General features: G+C 39.0%; 1 protein-coding gene across 1 annotated transcript in view; it reads right to left on the reverse strand.

Annotated features, from left to right (window-relative positions):
- CCDC83 (coiled-coil domain containing 83) overlaps positions 1-19,455 on the reverse strand; it is a 41,681-nt gene extending 22,226 nt beyond the window's left edge. The window contains exons 1-4 of the mRNA XM_059929430.1: positions 19,361-19,455; positions 13,214-13,298; positions 6,875-7,037; positions 3,315-3,482 (exon numbers count right to left, since the gene is read on the reverse strand). Coding sequence (XP_059785413.1) covers positions 3,315-3,482; positions 6,875-7,037; positions 13,214-13,298; positions 19,361-19,455 — 511 coding nt within the window. The remainder of the gene's footprint in view (positions 1-3,314; positions 3,483-6,874; positions 7,038-13,213; positions 13,299-19,360) is intronic.
- Between the last annotated feature and the right edge of the window lie 410 nt (positions 19,456-19,865).

Below are 19,865 nucleotides of genomic sequence, written 5' to 3' on the forward strand. Positions count from 1 at the left end.
TTACAGCAAAAAGAAGGCATCTATGAACCAGGAAGCAAGCTCTCACCGGGCACCGAATCTGTCAGTGACTTGATCTTGACCTCCCAGCCTCCAGAACTGTGAGAAATAAATTTCTGTCATTTGTAAGACACCCAGTCTATGGTACTTTGTTATAGAGGCCTGAATGGACTAAGACACAGGCCCAGCCCAGGGCAGCAGCTGCCTACCTCTTCTTTGCTCTGATGTTAGAACAGTTTCCTAGTCAGCCACTTATCCCATAGATTTTTTTAGGGATGAGTCATAAACTAGATCTCAATGTCCGCACCCCCCCCACCAAACTGCAGGGAACACATGTTGAACAATCTGAAGAATTTCCTTTAAAGACCTTCCATCTTGATTTGAGATGAAGGAGGAATTACCCTTCACCTGCCCCTTTGGGGGACTGTGTACAACTTACAGCACACCAAGAGCTCTTTCCAAAAACTGTCCCCTTATTTCCAACAGTCTTTTCATGGCTTCCTCAACTTCTTTTATAGACTGGAATTCAGTGGTTGAAGGTGTGACACCAGTTTTCTGCCTCATCGTATTGGCAGTCTGCCTGGCGATATCTCACTTTACTTCGAAATGTGGTATCCATTATATAGACAACCAGGTTTAAACTGAGACTAAAAAAGTTTCATTTTAATATCATGTTTCACTTACAATAAAGCCCCTTTCTACTAAAGTACTTGTTCCTTGCAATTAAAGCAGTCTAGCTAACACAAACTCCATGATCATGGGTGTGGGAGGAGAATTCTAGAAAAGTCATGGAAGAAGGAGAGAGATGAGAGGAAAAGAAGAGATGGTGGTAGTAAGACTTCAGATAAATTAATTTAGGAGTTCTACTCATATTCATTGTGCCCAGTTAGTGGCGCCCAAGGTGCTTTAATCATCCCCAGGCAGAATTGCTGCTGCATGGTTAGGAGAAGTGCCTAAAATTATTGGCAAATAAGATAAGCCCATAACAGCCATTATCCCATGACACTTAAAACTGGCTATACACCAAGGCTCAACAAGCAGCATATAAATGTTATTACCCCCACCCCAATGTTGGATACAATAGCATGAAATTTTCAGCTCAAAGAAATCATCCAAATTTCTAATCAGGATAACGGGTTAAGTTTATATGAGATCATTCTTCCTACTTAAAAACCATAAAATAAAGGAATGCTGGAAAAATTATTAAAAAAATTTTAAACATACTAGAACGGTAACAATTTTTAACGTGTGGTATTGTTGCACAAATACATAGATCCATGGAACAGAATAGAAAAGACAGAAAGAGATCCAAATACACATGGGAAATGAAAGTATGATAAAGTTAGCATTTTGGATCATAGGGTAAAAATGGCTTATTTAATAGGTGATGTTGGGACAACTGGAAAGCCATCTGGCAAAAAATAAGGTTGGTTTCCTATCTCACACAAAAAAATCGGAGATTAAATATAAAACTGAAGCCATAAAAAATTCTAGAAGAAAATATTAGAGAATGTATTTGTAATGTCAGAAATCATAAAATCAAAGTGATAAATTGGGCACTATAAAACTGTAAAATTTCCTCATACAAACACTGCATAAACAAAAGACTAATGACAAATGGGAAAAATATTTGCATCTTATATCACAGTTAAAGAGCTAATTTCCTTGAAATGTAAAGAGCTCCACAGCACGATAGAAAAATGGGCAAAGATGTGAACACAAAGGAAATTCATATGGTTCTTGAACTTATAAAAAGATATTCGCTGTTGCTTATAGTAAGAGAAATGGAAATTAAAGCTACAATGAGATACCATTTTCTACCTATAAGACTGGCAAAGAACAAAGAGGTGGATCACATCCCCTGTTGTTGAAGAAGTGGGAAAACAGACATCCTCACCACCACCAGCCAGAGTACACTTGGTACAACCTCTACGCAGGGCCATGCCTATCAGTGTAAAAATGAACAGGCTGTTTGGGCCAGCCATTTCCCTTTAGAGATACACATAAATGAAATTACATACATACAAGGGTATTCATCGCAGTAAAATGAGACTGTGTAAGGATAGTCACTGCAGTATTATTTGTAATAGTAAAAGATGGGAAACAACCTAAATGCTTATGAGTAGAGGACTTTAAAAAATTGCGGTACAACAAAACAAAGTAGCCATTGGGAGGATGAGGAAGTATTAATATGTACTCATCTATAAGGATGTCCATATTGTTACATGAAAGAGCAAGTGAAAAATTGCATCTGTGGCATGCTGCTTGTGACATATATGTACATACTGAAACATGCATGGACTCTTTCTGAAAGGTTACATAAGGAACTGGTAATAGTGTTTTTATCTAGAGAAAGGATCTCAGTGGCTGGGGGATTGACAGGGGTAGGAGGGTATCACTCTTACTTTCTTCTTTTGGGGAGGAGAACCTTTTGAAAAATTGTAACTCTAAGTCCAGACTGATTTGGGGCCAAATTTACACTACCACTGTGGTGCAGAGGCCCTGAGCTGAGAAACTTACATAAAAATTGGTCTAGAAGCAGACTGGACAGAGCCTCAGAGGGGATAGTGGGAATGACCCGGAATGAACGCTCCTTCCACAAAACAGGGCACCCATTACCAGCTGGGCTCAGAACTGCCATCCACCCACAGTGTTCTTTCAGGCCAGATTTCTCCTGTTTGTTCTGCCCTAGGACTTTCTTGTCTCTGAGTCTCTGGTGCTCTTTTAAGCCACTATGCCTCAGTGACAGACAGCTGGCCTCATGGCTCCCAGATCTGATCCTGGTAAGATTCATTATGCCTGATGCCATCCTGCTCCATACCCTCTTCACTTCCTGTCTCATGTTTGCTCTCCAGTTTCTTTCCCGACTGCAACTTAGCATTTACTTGGCCATTTTTCTATAACGATTCTGGTGGTCCAGCCTGGGTGGGTTGCCTTAGCTTGCCTCAGGTGAATTCCTTCTCTAATATAACCCCTTCCCAGGACCCTCCCACCTTGGTGGAATTGGCCCAGACCCAGGTGTGAGAGCATGCAGACACCACCCACTGAATGAAGCTTCTTTCTCAAAGCCGGTTGCAGGGTTTCTATGCGCACATAGGCACACACTCCCATCCCTTTACTTCCCCTTCTCAGTTTCATAGGTGGTCCTGGGATAGTTTCTTTACTTCCTCCCTCCACCTAATCCTTAGGCTCATAGTGCTTTTGCTGACAGCTGAGAGTAACGGATGATTCAGGCGGTACCCGTTTCTTTCTTCCACCAAATGTCTGCCCCTGAAAGATTTTTTTATTGACTCTGAACCAGCTTTCTTGCAACTGACCTGACATTTTCTCAGCATTCTCTTTAACTCTGTTGATGTCATTCTGTAAGGAGGTAATGAGTTTAGCATGTTGTTCACTCCCTACATTCTTGTACTCCTCCCAATATTCTTTCTCAGTGAGTTTCTCAAGAAATAGTTTCTCAGCATTATTTATTTGGATGCGCATATCTGTTGAAAGAAAAATCAAGACTTTGTGTCATTTCTATTGTCCTTGCAACCATTATATGTTGCAATCTGTTTTTGTGAAGTTAAGGTCTGATATGAAAATATCAACTCATAAATACTATTTTATATCTATAATTTAGGGAAATCTAAACTATTCAAGCTATTGTTTATCTATCCCTCATGATTCAAAATCTAAGTAAAATTAAACTTCCAATTATAAAGTAGTTGTGTGGTTTGGGGCTGTGATTGAGAGCTGTAATATGCAATCAACCTATATGCGTAGGGACCCACAAGTTTAAATTATGCCTGTGATAGCTTGGTAAGTGTCCTGTTTTGTACAATATATTATGTCGCATATACTTTTTATTAGTAAATTGTCATTTTTCTGGTCATTATGTGTCTGGGCAAAGTGATTTCAACTTAACATCCTTCCACAGTACTTGGCGACCATTTTTTGTAGGTAAGTTGTTTGATTCCATCATTTAAAGTTCAATTGTTTGCGCTTCCCTTGTGTGAAATGATAGCATATGATCGTCATAATAACCTGCCTTCCCCTAACCCCACACAGTAAGACTTCAGAGTGAAAGATAAGTTCCCCAGTTAAGTATGTACAAATATGGAGCCGTCTCAACCATATAAACTTTCAGTCTGCCCTGGTGTACTTACTACACATGATATTTTACTCAGTCTTTAGGCTGAGTATCATGCTGCTGAATATTCTGGAAAAGGCAGCATTACAAAAAGCCAGGTCCAATGAACTGAATGGCTGTTTGGCTCACTACCATGCACCATCTTGTTTGAGAGCCCCTGAGGGCAAGACCACATCTTATTCATCTCTGTCAACCCAGCACTTAGCACAGAGTCTGGCAATTAGTTGGTGCTCAATAGATGTTTATGACTGAAGCATTCCATTCAGGCCAGAGAAATGTTCTTCAGTCCAAAGGTCCGGAAGGACTCCAGACATGTCTTTTTCCAAGACATGATAATAATATATTTTTTATATATATATTTTAATATATACTTAATATATTAAGAATATAAGATAATATATTTTAAACTCCCTTAACAAATGGTACTTGTTATTATCATTAAACAATTAAGAACACTGCACCCCAGTGATCAGCTGTCCTCCGATGTGGGCAGACTGCTTCTGTCTCAGCCCTGCACCATGTTCAGTCTTTGTGGGGAGGGTTGATGGATGTCACTGAAGCTTTTGAAAGAGAGGGGGGTGTAGTGGCTGTTGATCTACTTTCCCAGAACCCCTCTCTCCCTTCCCTTCTAGTAACACATGTCTCCTGTCCCTTGTCATATAAGTAGACCGATTACAGTCACCCCTTCTCCTAGTTTTAGGGATTGGTCCAGGGCTGGGCAGGTGCCCCAAGCTAGGCAAATGCTCGGAGTCCTTCCCTAGAAATATCTTCACTGGTGGAAAACATGTCTCTTTTGTCTCCACTTTGAGGTTATAAGGATGTAAGTTCAGAGGTGTCTCTGGTCAGAATTCCAGGCTCACGGGGAGAACATTCTCAGAAAAAGGAGCCAACTTTCAGGGGGAAGGCAGAGAGAGAAGACGGGTAAGAGGGGCAGGGGGTGGAGGGGGAGGAGGTGGGGATAAAAGAGGGAGGGTGATGAAGGGGGAGAGAGGGGGAGCAAGAGAGGGAAATTTTACATAAACGCTGAAACCTGACAGCATGTGAGGCTCTGGGTCCAGGTCAGTAGCACCCTGCCTTTTCTGTTTGGTTACATGAAAAAATTAACATCTTCTTTATGCTTGGACTGGTTTGGATTGGATTTTTATCCTTGCAACTGCAAGAGACCTAACTAAACATTGGGAGAAGGGAGTTTTGTCAGCACTTCTCAAACTTTACTGTGCACAGGACTCCCCTAGGATCTCGTCCAAACGCAGGTTCTGATTCAGCGGGTCCAGGTGGGGGCCTGAGGTTCTGCACTATCACAGGCGGCCAGCTGAAGCTCCAGCTGGTGCTCCACGAGCCAAATTGAGTTGAAAGTGATGGACTACCTGGTACAAAATGTCACTGCCTCAGAGATCCTTTGTAGACACATCTGTTCTCTCTTTCCCTCTCTTCCTCAGCATCTGTGGGCTTCTTTCTTCCTTGGACCACTGCACATGCCCAGCCCTCCTGCTCTTAGTCACCCAGCACGTCCCCAGTCTTGTATGACACACATACCCCAGCACTCAGCCCAAACCACAGACAGGCACACCTTAACTAACCGGGCCCATTCCCTTTGAAGGCAGTTTAGTGAGCACATCTAAGTATCTGCTTTGGTCTCACACCCATCTCAAGGGTGTGACTTCTTAAAGCATTCCTTCCGAACATACGCAGAACTCTCCTAGACAGGAGCCCAACCAGAAAATACATCTACCACCTCATGACGTCACTGTTGCCCACACAGGGACTTGGCAGGAGGAGGCTTATGGGAAAGTTTTAGAGACCCCCTAAAAATGAAATTTGCTGATTGACCTTTGGTGTTGGTAACTATTTCTTTCAAAATAACAAATATCTACAAATGGAATGCCTGCTCTGAGCCAAGAGCTTGGGTAAGGAGGCTCTCTAAAATGCTTGGGGAACCTCAAGAAAATCTAGTCCCTTTTTTCGCCTCTCAGATTCTAATACTGCTTCCTGAGAGCACTCAAGTCTCTCCCTTGTTTTCCAGCTTCCTAGCTGAGATGGTATTTATAGAGGTTCTGGCAAAAGTTTTCGAAATCTGAGCAGCAAGTTTATGATGAAGGGATAGGATTATTTTTATTTATTTATTTTTTTAATGCATGTGTCAAAACTGTGTGTGACTTACCCTCAGAAGCCTGGTACTTCCTAAGCCCATGACAAGACTATGTCCTGGGTCCTTCATCTTCTGTACTAGCATCATTTCTATCCATGTCCTATAAACTTCCCCTTTTCCAATTCTAATCCCTCTTTCCCCATCTAAAGAGGGGGCTTAGCTCCCTTAGAGATATTGGGGGTAGGGAGGAAGCCTCATGGTTACACTCACCTTACCATTCCCAAGTCTTAACTGGGGCTGAAGCCTGTGAAGACACGAAACAAGAGAATTTCTCAAAAAAAAAAAACCAGATCCCCATTGCAGGGAGTTCAGGGTGGTACGTAACAGGATACTGTCTGGTGTTAAGGGTCAGAGGGGTTTCTTCTGTCTTTGTTTTTGACCACTGCCCTTACTCCTCCTCCTCACTTGGCTTCAGTATCTCTGCCCATTTTATTTCCCTCTCTCGTCCACTTACTTATATGTGTTTGTGGTTGTGGTGATGATGTCATTTGAAATGTGTTCACAGCCTTTTGAACATATTAGGAGACAAAAGCATTAATACATTCAAGAAATAACTTGATACAGCCTTATGATAATTTTCTAAGTTTCTAAATCACCTTTCAAGTTTTGTTCCTGGTCTCTTACAAACTTCCATTTTTCCTTCATTGCTTTTTCAACTTCCTCTCTTGTTACAACTGCTAATCCCTCTGACTTCTCTTCACTCAGTTCCTTTAGTAGGTTCCTTATGTGCCAAATCTGTTCATCCTTTAAGCGTTTATTCTGTCATGAATATCAACAGTTGTTAATTACATCTGTTGAAGTATTTCCATTGATTTCCCTCAAATAGAGTTACACATTGAGGTTTGCAAAATGAGAGATATTTAATGAAATAAGTTATTAAATAATATCTCTAAAGAGCATATGGAAGATGGAAGACTCAAAATTAAACCCATCAATACAGTAATCATTGAAGAGAAAGTTACATATTAAAACCTGCGTTATTAATCTGCCAGTCTATCACCCTATCATAGGATTGGTGAACATTAAAATTAGATTTCAGAGGTCAGTTTCTTCAACTCCCACAAACACCTTTCTTTTCTAGGCAACATCGTTCATTTAGTCAATATTTATGGGGCATCTACCATATGCCAGGTAGTCTTCTAGACACTAGGAATATATCAGTGAACAAAATAGACAAAAGTACTGCTCTTGTGGAATTTACACTATTCTTTGTTTTTCTCACAAATGACCCTAATTCTCTTATTCTGGTGTGATGGTTACTATTTCAATACTCCACACCTGAAGTATGGACTGTGTTCCTTTTGTGAATATCCCACCTATGTTTCCAAGTTTCTTATTTAATCAACTTAGATTTTATTCTTGCCCTTGCTAGCTTATTATGTATATGTAGAGATATTTTACTGTGTGTGAACTTAATACCTTTTCCCTGTAATTTTCTTAGCCTCCCTTTAAGTTTTAATCCTCACTTCCCTGGTGTCTCTCCTTCAATTTCTTAAACCTAATAAAATGCATATACTTAAAATATTCTAATACTTCTTTTAAAAATTATTTTTCCTATAATTTAACATTCTCTTTACTATAGCTTTTTCAACATTATATTTTATTTCTGATATTCATGTCTTTTATCCTCTTAACCTACATTGATACTCTACTGTAAGAGTATTTTCTTTCTCAAATTTGATTCTCTGGGCCAGTGCTTCTCAGACTTCAATGTGTATACCCAACACTTGGGGACCTTGTTAAAATGCAGATTCTGGTTCAGTAAGTTTGGTATGAAGCCTGCAATTCTGCACTTCTGATAAGTTCCAGGTGATGCCAAGCCTGCTGGCCCACAACCCACAGTTCGGGTAGCAAACTTCTTTCAGGTAATCCAAATATCTGTGATTTATTGATAGTGCTTCGGCCTACTAAAACTCAATTCTTTAATATTTAACCCAACAAACTTTAAAGTTGAGGGCTGAAAATTTTGATTTCTAGTTTAATAAACTCCCTGGACAGGATTATGTAACCTTAGTGCTCTTTAAGTGATTCCACAGGCTGTGTGACATTATTGCCATTTCAGTGCATTAGAATTTTAATTTAAAACTTTAATAAGCTGAAAGAAAACAACAGACAATTAACTTTATGATGACGCTCAGTATTGAGAAATACAGGCAAAAAAAAAAAAAAAAGACTGGGACTGGACAGGCTTTGAGTGATTAAAAAAAAATGGAAATAAAGGTTAAAAAGATATGATATTCAAAATTTGGTGGTTTAACTTCTCTTATCTTTTGTTTGTAATATTCTAAAGTATCATAATTCTGTCTCTGAAGAATTTTTAGTACCGAAGGGTTCATAATATGATACATCTGAAAACTGAATCTCTTTACTTCTGTGTAGAATCTTATTGGGCGTGATGTAAGCAGGAATGGTGGAGTAAGACTTTTGAAAATCCTCTCCTTCATAAAAGCAATGAGAAAAAATTGGCAAAAATTGTCAAAATCAACTTTTCAGGACTCTTGAAATTAAAGGCTTTGCAGTAACTTCCAGGGAGTGTTTATTCAAGAAAAATGGTTGAATCTTTGTAAGGACAGTGAGCTTTGTGGCATTTTAACTTGCTCTAAAAACCAAAAGCCCCACAGTTATGGTAAAAACCAGCAACTTAGCAGCCTGGGGTTGAGGGTCATGGAGAGAAGTGAGGGGAACAGAACTCTTCCAAAGCCCAATTCCCAAATAACAGTCATTATTTAACCTATCTGGTAATTCCCTGGAAAATCCCACTCGGAAACCTTGTCTTTATTTGACCTGAGTCAGAGCTTACCCAATGTGTGACCAGCCTTTTCCCAGATTGATGTTGGTCAAAAACAATCAGAGGCAGATGTTTTTCAAAAACAATCAACAATTGTTGAACATTACAGCTCCCTGAGGCGGTAATAAAAGTTGAGGTAAACAACAAGCTGACAAAAAAACTTTAAAAGAAAGCTGCAGATGAGATGTCCATAGAGAGCTTTGAAAGCTCTGACATATTCCTGGGAATCTAAAAGGCCACATGCATGTATAGGGCATATATATAAATTTAATAACATCTATATTAAACTTCCCAAATCCTGTATGAATTTCAAATAGAAAGGAAATGTGTCTGACAATGTTATAAAATTCACTATGTCTGAAAAATTATTTTGGGCTACATACCAAAATAAAATTTATTTAAATATATCCACCAATATGCTAAAAAATGACATTTATCTTACGAAGTGAAGTACATTTATTATTTGAGGTAAGAATAATTATCATATTATAAAATAGAAGAAAGGAAATTTAGTAATTAAGCTACAAAGAAAGGATTAATTTTGTTTTGTTTTATAAGACCATCTCATAGCCTTTTTTTAAAACTTTTTAAGACTCACAAGAACAAGAATAGAAGTTGCCAAAATAGGACACACAGTTCCCATCTACTATTCACCCAGTTTTCCCCAATGATGACATCTTATCTAATGATAGCACAGTATCAAAACCAGGAAATTGACATTGGTACAATGTTATTAACTGAACTAGAGACTTTATTTGTATTTCACCAGTTTTTACATTTTTTTTTTTTTAGTGTATAGTTGTGATATTGTAATCTATAAAAATATATTTATTTGGTCATTCAGATGACTAAAACATATTTCTTAGCTATATTTGGTTTTCACCCATAGTTCCTGGTCCACAGTGCCCAAAACCCTTGGAATTTCTGCCATCACAATTGGGTTTATATTAATGAAAGTGACTTTTGAATCCCACAGGTGAGGAGAGAGGGAAGGGGCCTGGTTGCCAGGAGAACCAACCAAGTTATTAGAGGGTTGGAACTTCCATTCCCTCCCCCTGATTTCCGGGGAAGGGAGAGGGACTTGAGGTTGAGTCAGCCGCTATTGGCCAATGATTTAGTCAATCATGATTATGTAATGAAGCCTCCATTAAAACCGGAAAAAGGAGCGTCTTTTGGTCCTTTTTGAGAGAGCTTCCATGTGCCACCGTGCTAGGCCCCAAGCTTCATAAGGACAGAAGCTCCTTTGTTCAGGACTTTGCTCTATGTATCTCTTCATCTGGCTGTTGATTTTGATTTATATCCTTTAATATCCTTTTTATGATAAATCAGTAATCTAGTGAGTAAATGGGTTTTCCTGAGTTCTGTGAGCCATTCTAGCAAATTAATTGAACCTGAGGAGGGGGTTGTGCAAGCCTCTGATTTATAGCCAGTCGGTCAGAAGCACAAATAACAACCTGGACTTGCAGCTGGCGTCTGAAGTGGAGGGTAGTCTTGTGGGACTGAGCCCTTTACCTGTGGAATCTGATTCTATCTCCTGGTAGGTAGTGTCAGAATTTAGCTGAACTCTCAGACACCCTGTTTGTGTCTGAGATTCGCTTGCTGGTGAGAGGAAGCCTCCACACATACAAGTTGGAATTGGGTTGGGAACCCTTTCAATAGGATTATGAATTCTGTCACATATACATATGAGAAGTATCACCATGAAGATGGCATTCGAAGCCATGATGTTAAATAAGACGATCCAGAGAGAGCTTAGAGTGAAAGAGGAGGATTGAGATCAGAACCTTGATAAATACCCTAATTAAAGGGTGGTTCTAGGAAAAAAAACAATGAAAACCAAGAAATGGTCAGAGAAGTAGAAGGAAATTTAAGAGTGATATCCTGGAACCCAAAGGAAAAAGAGTTTCAAGATGACAGGAGTGACTGCTGAAGGAGTGAGGGGTAAAGAAAGGACTACAAAGAGTCCATTGAACCTGGCTAACTGGTCATTGACAGCTTTTGTTAGAGCTGTTGTAGGGGAATAGCAGGAGTGAAAGTATGTGTTGGGAAGTAAGGATGTGGACACACTGAACTATGAAATACCTAATGATGTAGTGGAGCAATGAATGCAAACAGAGAAAGAAAGATAATAAGTGAGGTAATCATCTAAACAGAACTAAACACATAGGAAGAGATGATGGGTAGGAAGGAAGCGGGGCATTTCTGATTTCGACATAACTGAAGAGAAAAATATATCTTGCTAATGAGTCATGTTTAGCTTAGCAATTTAAATATCTGTGACCTCAAATTTTTTTCCTCCCACTGGTGTTTGTGTGAATTAACTCAACAAATATTTATTGAACATATACTCATGCTGGGCCTTTCTGGAGAAACAAAGATAAGACTGGATTGCTGCTGCCTAAAGGGCTTTCAACTGAATAATGGAGAAATATTTTTTACACAACATCCTAGCTCAGATGGGGGGAATGAAAAGGAGCTAGCCAAGAGAAGAGCATTTCGGGAAGAGGAAACAGCCTTTTTGTTGTAAAGGTACCATAGTAAGAAAAAGATTGGGTTTTCTAATATTTAAAAGAAGCAGGGGTAAGCAAAGGGTGGGGCGGCTGGAGACAAGATTGGAGAGGTGAGCAGAGGTCAGCTTTTGCAGGGCCTTGAAGACTTTAGGAAGGACTATGGATTTTACTTTCTGTGCAGTAGGAAGCCACTGCAGGGTTTTAAGCACTGAAAAGTTTACCGTATTCCAAGGGTAATTCTGGTTGCACTGTGGAAAATGTACTGGTTAGAGGAAGGATGGGTAAGAGATGATGGTGGCTTAAACTGTGGCAATAGCAGCATAAATGGAAAGAAATAGATACATACAGTTGAGCTAGAGTCTGCATTACCATGCTCCTCACTGCTGGGTCCACTAATGACTCCAAGAGCAGACTTAGACCTATCGCATTCTTGAGCTAATCCTCATGGAAACAAGAACTTTGTTTCTGGCTCCAGCTGATGGGTTATGGGAAAGTGATTCCTCAGTCCTGATCTGTTGTCCTTTCCACAACCAAATGGAAATCCCAAAGCTGGCCTGGGAGTTCCCATGCTGACCACTAGGGGATGTGCATTGGCCCCTTGATGGCGGCTCACTCTCATGTGCTCTGGAATCACATCATGTGGAACCTGCCTCCAAGTGCCTAAGCCAGACTTCCCCTTTCCACTCTCATCCACAGACTTCAGTTTCTTAGGTCCTATTGCAAGTGACTGATTCTTCAGAATCATGACAATGTCAGGGTCACAGTTATATCACCACCAGGGCTTGTCTTGCCCAATACATATTTGCTGAACAAATGAACAAATTCACCCTATAAGGAAGACAGGAATCCTCATTTTACAAGGGGGAAATTGAGGCTTACACCAGTTTGGCCAAAATGACATCAGCAGTAAGTTGTACAGTCAGGATGCAAATTTAGATCTCTGACCCAAATTCTGTTAAAATTTGTAGATAGTCTTTTTAGACAAAAGACAAAACAGGTGTGGAAATTTCAGGGTACATATAAAATAAATGTTTTAATAGCAGACACCCTCAGTATTTCCTCACTCATGAGACCCCTTAAGGGCTAAGTTGTATGCATTATCATTTACTGCTTCCCAACTTTGTTTCTGTTGGTCCTGACAGTCATATACAGCACCCCTCTGATAGTCGTTTTATTCTAATTTCATAAAAATAAATCACTTAAACAATAAATTAGTCATTTTAACAACCGAGATTGTACTTTTCAGATAATATTTACATATGCACACACTCTGAAAATCTAAAGGAAAACAGATACAGAAATTTAAAATAGAGAACCAATGTTTTATAGTTCGGTTAAATAAGAAATTAAAAGATAAATGTGGTTGCAGAGCTTTAAAATTTTCAACATAAGATTCAGTGTCCGCATGATCTAAATAACACAATTCAAGCTGACTTCCTTTGACATTATAATTAATAAGAACAGCAGTATCCTCTTGTCTCCCATGTACAAAAATATTTAAATATAGTGTAAATTTATCAACTCCAAGCACTAAAGAAGATAATTTCCTAGAGTTCATTTCATCATAACTCACAATTTTTTAAAGCATTTGTGTAAATGTTTAATGACTAGGTATTGGCTTTAAATTTTATACTCACTCTTTCATGATACTTTTGGTTCTTTTCTCTAATTTTCTTTATTTGAGCCATGAATCGTTCTACCGCATTTTCCTTTATTTGACAGCTGATAATAAAGACAAGCTGTATTACGATTATTTGCCTTAGGAAAAACTAATGAGATAAAATTTAAAAATTAATCTAAATTAATTTGAATTGAAATAAAGTATTAAACATATTATAAAGACCCATTTAGGGATAAGAATCTTAAGTGATTTTGTGTTTCTGAGTATATTTTACTCACTAAAATATGTATTAGAGAGATAACTTCAAGTTTTAAAAAAATCCCCATTTGTATTTCATAGTTATAATTTTTATACTTTCTCATTATAAATAATTCAGCTTAAAGGGAAAGGGCATCCAGAAAACATGTTTTCTAGAATTCCAAAAACATTCATATAAAAATGACAAAACAAAGAATTTACAGGGGCAAGCACAGCTTCTTGAAACAGTAAGGTAAACCAGGCTGACCTACAGGTTCAAGTTCATTAGTATACCATCTCTTCTATAAATAGTAAAAGCTTCTTTCTTTCTTTTTTTTTTCAAAGCTTCTTTCTTGACACAAATACATTTCTTTAACACCCAACAAGTATTTGTTGAATGTCTGTTAGGTATGAAAGAAAGAAAAGTACAGAAAGACTTTGGTATAGGCAATTGATAGCTGTTTGAAGTGTTAAGTGTATCTCTATTACCTAATAAATCTTACAACTTTAAATCTGAGACCGAAATAAAGGAACAGAAATAGCTCCATGTAAACCCCTTGCCTCAATTAAAAAAACAAAACAAAAATATAGCACTTCTGTGGTACAGTGAACAGAGGAGTGGTTAAAGAATGAGAAACTCTGGTTTTCGATCTTGTCCCTATCACTTCTTACCTGCATGACCTCAGACAAGTCAATTCTCTGAACCTCAATTTCCAAGCCATCAAGGGAGAGATAACAATACCCAGCTTTATGTATTTTTATAAGGATTAAAATAAGAAATCATATGTGAATGTTTCTAGTATAGAGTTAGTGCTTAGCAAATTTCAGTTGAATTTGAATCTTACATCCTCAGTCCTTCCCCCAAAATATTTATATTCGTGATATTGTAAACTTAGTAGAGAGAAAAATAAGGCTCCTTCTTTCCAAATGAAGAAAAAACAAAACATAAAAAAAAAGTGAGCAAGTCCTTTAGTGGCAAAAAGTTCTGTTTGGATACTATGAAACTTGGGTTTTAGGCCTGGCTCTCCACCTAAGGACTCAACCATTCTAGGCCTTGGTTTATTCTTCTGTAACTAAGAGAATTAAAGGAGATGAACTCTGTGGTTCCTTCTTGGTTCCAAAATTCTGCAGTTGATCCGAGTTCCCTTTCACGCATCAGACACACACCGTAGGTCTAATGAGCAGCTGCTATGTGCCCAGCATTGTTTTGTTTTGTTTTGTTTTTTAACATCTTTATTGGAGTATAATTGCTTTACAATGGTGTGTTAGTTTCTGCTTTATAACAAAGTGAATCAGTTATACATATACATATGTCCCCATATCTCTTCCCTCTTGCATCTCCCTCCCTCCCACCCTCCCTATCCCACCCCTCTAGGTGGTCACAAACCACCGAGCTGATCTCCCTGTGGTATGTGGCTGCTTCCCACTAGCTATCTATTTTACGTTTGGTAGTGTATATATGTCCATGCCACTCTCTCACTTTGACCAGCATTGTTTTAGGCAGTTTAGAGATAATGACAAACAAGATCTTTATGGCCCTTGCCCTCAAAGAGCTTACGTTTTACTAACCATTAAAGAAAAAAACACATGAAAATATTACTTACACACTGTGATAAATGCTGTGGGGGAAATGACCAGGTATGAGAAGGCTAGTAAATGGAAGGGACCTCTAAAGTAGGGTGGTCTCCAACAACGGTAAGAAATAAGACTATAGGTAAGGATAAACCATCTTTTATTTCTTACCTGAATAAAGCTTAGATGTGTACAGATTTGAAGGAAGAATGCCTTCTCTACCTCCCAGTTTTAAGGGGAAAAATAAAAATGTTATAAATGAAAATTATCTGAAAAGAGCCTATGCAAATGCATGCTAATTACTTACATAATTTCTGTAATTATAAATATGGTGATCCTAATTTTCTGTATGGGTTGGGGGAAGCAGATAAATGAATCACAAGTGTGTGGTCTCCACTGGTTGAAACTGAATCTTTGAACAGGCTGGTTCACAGACTGACTCCCTGGCTTCAGCCGAGAGCCTGCCTTGGTGATGGATGACCAAGTGTGCAAAGACCGGGCTGGAGACTGCATCCAGTCTCAGGCCCAGCCTCTGCAGGGGACACACTTATACTAAAAAATCACTTGTTGTTTATCCAAAATTCAAATTAAATTGGGCATCCTGTATTTTTATTTGCTAGGTCTGGCAACCCTACACTCAGCCCATCACCCTTTACCCTCTGAGAAGTTAGAAGCAAGCAACCTACGGCTTTGTCTTGTGTTTCTTCTGCAGGGAGCAGTTCAGAAAGGTCTGAGTGGCATCAGCAAGCCTGGGGGTGGGGTGGATTCTGAGAGGCCCTAAAGGTTTTGGCTGCTTCATCAGGCCCCCTCTGGAGCATATGGTAGTTGCAGGTGTAACTTCACCTAGCCTCCCTTTGGAATTCACTTCAGCCTCCTCAGGCCTCAGAGATGGATTTACCAGGAAGCAGATGAAGCTGAGCCTCAGAGCTCCACACCATTAACCATTGTGGGGATTCGAGGCTCTTTGTTCTCCATATAATTTTTCCTTTTCACATCTCCCTTATCTATTCAGTGTCCTAGTAACCCACACGTCACACTAAATGCTGACGCAAATGGGATGATAAACCAATGAGGTAATATACAATAAAGTGCTTTGAAAAGGGTGTCACACTGTTCTAAAGAACAGCGATATGAGATTAATAGTAATGCAATGTGTCACCTTGCCCCTTCCCTCATTATTAAAATGTTAGTTGATGGAAGAAATGTTCACATATTGAGGTATGGGGAAGTCATCCTGGCTTATACATGATTTGGCTTGAACTTTATGCTAACTAGAACAGCCTGTGGCCTGTCAAATATGCATTGTACATCTGCTTTAACCATGACAGAAAAGAATGCATCTAAAAATCAAAATGGAGTAACCGTGGTTCAGGCATTCAAAACGGAGTTGGGTGGTCATTGTGGATGTGGTTTCACATACATTCCTGCATCACTGACAACCTGAATTTTCTGAACTGTATCAAACTCAAAGACACCACCAGACGTTTTCAAAACAATATCTGCCAGCAGCTGCCAGCTGCAACCTTATGGTCTCAAGGTCTCCCCTTATAACTATGTGATGATTTTGGACCCCAACCAATCCTTGCTTAACAAGCACCCTTACTTCTTGCCAGCTCCAATCCTAATTCTTGACAAACAATGTGTAACTGTGGTTTTTTGCCTATATTAGCTTCCCCATTTCATAGTCAGTGGAACACAATTCAAGTGCTTCTTGAATCTGTGTCTCCTGGGCTATAGTCCTCAGTTTGGCTTGAATAAAACTCTTTTCTATTTTTATTACAGGTTGTTTATTGAGTATTTGCATCAACATAGTAATGTGTCAACTTCCTTCTTCCATGCAATTTCATTGAAAATTCTGAGAAAGAAAACAAATTTGGATTCCAAAAAAGAATCTATAATTTTATCTACTTTTTAAACCCACAACTATATCCACACCTATTTCTGTATCTATGTCCATACTCATTGTAGAAAACTGGGTTTGGGGGGAATAAGTATAAAGGAAAAAATAAAAACCACCATTACCTAGAGATGATCACTTTATAGATTTAGCATTATGTAATAAGATATTTTGAGAGAGGGAGAGAAAGACCACATTCACATAACTTTTAATACAGTATATTGTTATAATTGTTCTATTGTATTATTACTTATTATTGTTAATCTCTTGCTGTGCCTAATTTATAAATTATACTTTATCATAGGTATATATGTAAAGGAAAAAACATAGTATATCAAGGGCTCGGTACTGTGATTTCAGGCATCCACTGGGAGTCTTGGAGCATAATCCCTGAGGGTAAGGGGTGGGGGAGACTAAGAGATGATCACTTTATAGGTTCAACATTGGCAGTCTCAGCTTTTCGCAAACAACCATATAGGTTCATGACTTTATTTTCTTGAGATAGATTTTTTTTAAAGTTAACTGTTTGGAATTGACTACCTACTGTGTGCCCTCAGCTCTTTGTCAGGAGCTGAGATTGTATAAGAGAAAATATAAGATGCTGCCAGGGCACCCTTGGATAATCCTTCCTTAGATGGTGGAGGGAGGTGTCCTGGCTATTTGTCATGTGACAAAAGTCCTGTCACCTTGGAACACACGGAATGAGTAAAGCGTCACCAGAAGAGCACAGTAAGGCCTAGGCTATTCCAGTCCATGAGATTATTTATTTAGTTTTAACAAAGGAAAGAGAACAAAAGCATGGGAATGTTCAACTTGTGTCTCTCACTAGATCATGAGAATTTTTAAACGTGCGCCTCTTTGTAGACCTCTGTTAAAGAGGAGAAAGACTGCCCTCTGGTTGACCCAGAAGAGAGAGAAGGAGCTGTAATTGGATGTCATCACTGTGAGCCGTGGCAGCAGATTAGAGACCAGATTGAAATCACAGAGCTGGACTTTTCATCCACCTCTGCTAAGAAAAGATGAGCGAAGTTTTCAGTTATGCTGAGAAATGAGTGCAGGTACAATCTGGTCATCACTTAATTGTTATCTAGAAAATAAAGGGAACTTCATTAAAAGTCCCTTCCCATGGATTTTTCTCTCTCAGTGTTCTGACCCTTTCACTCACTATCTTCTAAAAAGAACATATGAATAGATTTGGAGTCTTGCAAGAAGGAGATGGATTTTGCCTGAATGTTGTTAAAAACAATTCTCTTAAACAAAGGCCTAGTCACCAGCAGCGTGGACTCCTGACTCTCAACCTTGTTGCCCTCCAATAAATGGCTTCCCATTTCCAAAGCCCAAGTGTTTCACAGGGGTCTGCTTATCTGACCCTTGCCTAAACCCCCAGAGTCTGCTCTGCCCTCTCTCCCTCACTGTGCCGTTTCTCACTTCCTAGACTGTGATAAGCTCTTCCTCACCCCAGCCTCTTTTCCATAAATCTTCTGTCCATCACTCTATGTCTCCTTAACACGTGTTCCTCTTTCAGAGATTAGCTCAACATCGCTTCCTCAAACAAGCTTTTCCTGATCTATTTCAAGTCCTTCAGTGATATCATTACCCAGCACCCTACACTTTTCTTTCATAGAATCTTGTTTAGAGTTGTGTAATTTTTAAAAAAGACTGGACTAGGTATTTAATGTCCATCTCCCATGCTTCGTTAGGGCAGGGACCATGTGGCCCTGTTCACTGTGTCCTCCAGTGCCCAGCACTTGCCTTGTATTTGGTAAACATTCAAATACTTGTTCAATATGCATGAAGTACATTCTTATTTGAAAAAAGACTGACACTTGTTCACTCACTCCCTAAGCGTTACACATTAAAAAACCTACCCTGGGCCCAAAGTTGAGGTTCAAAAGCTCTCAAGGGGCTTCCTCTCCATAAGTTGGATAAAACATAAACACAGGATATGTATCACCCCTACTTTTGTCTCCATCTCCTGGGACCGAGACATTAAGAAATATTCTTATTAAAAAGAATTATCTCTAAATCACTTGGATTTGATCTACAGGCATTTGGGGATAATGTAAATTGGAATGTCTAGAAATAAAAAAATAAAGAAATGTCCTCTTTTACTCTTCTATAAATGTACACTAACTATTCTTTGCTGTATTTGAAGAGGTAAGCCTGCAAGCTGCTGTGTATATGTGGAGGAGTGACCAATAATACAATGAAGGGAGGGAGGGAGCCAAAACTCATTTATGAATGCTGTTTCATAGCTACTGCTTGGCTTGTAGTCAACGTGCAAAAACTTTAAAAATATGCACATAGCACGAGTGCAATTATGTCTCCAATCCACCTCCAGTCCAGCTTCTTTGATACCTTTTGAGCACTTCATTTTCCATTGGAGTCATATGAGTCTTAGCAGCAATGATTGCCACTTATGTATGGGAACTTTGGGATTTCATAATCTAAGCTTACTGATAGTCGAGAAGTGCTTCACTGATAGGCAATTTGACTTCTTTTGGCGGTCCGTCTTGAATATCCTTTTTATTTGTTTTCGACGTGTTTTCCATTGTGTTGCTTAGCTAGAAAGAAGAATACCTGTTTAAAAAAGAGACATAGGAAGAATAAATAAATTCTTTGTCCCTCTGCTTGTGTTTACAAGATAAAGCACTGCTGGGACTTAATTTAAAACTGGCTCTTCCATCCAGATTGCTTCCACGTCCCCAGAGCTAACATCTACCACAATGCTGGGACCTCATCAATCAACTGGATTCTTGAGTCTGGTGAGTTCCATGCTTAGCCCAGGTGCAGCATTCCCCCACCCAAAACTGTCTGAGACTCACTCTCTTATATTATCCATCAACAACTGCTGCCCCTGTCAAGCTTCTTTAAGAGCAAGGGCTAAACTTTTTCAATCATTTAATGTCTCCACAATGTTTGGTAGAGTGCACCACATGTAACAGCAGCTTGATATATGTCT

Source organism: Balaenoptera ricei, chromosome 8, assembly GCF_028023285.1.
Source record: "Balaenoptera ricei isolate mBalRic1 chromosome 8, mBalRic1.hap2, whole genome shotgun sequence".
NCBI lineage: Eukaryota > Metazoa > Chordata > Mammalia > Artiodactyla > Balaenopteridae > Balaenoptera > Balaenoptera ricei.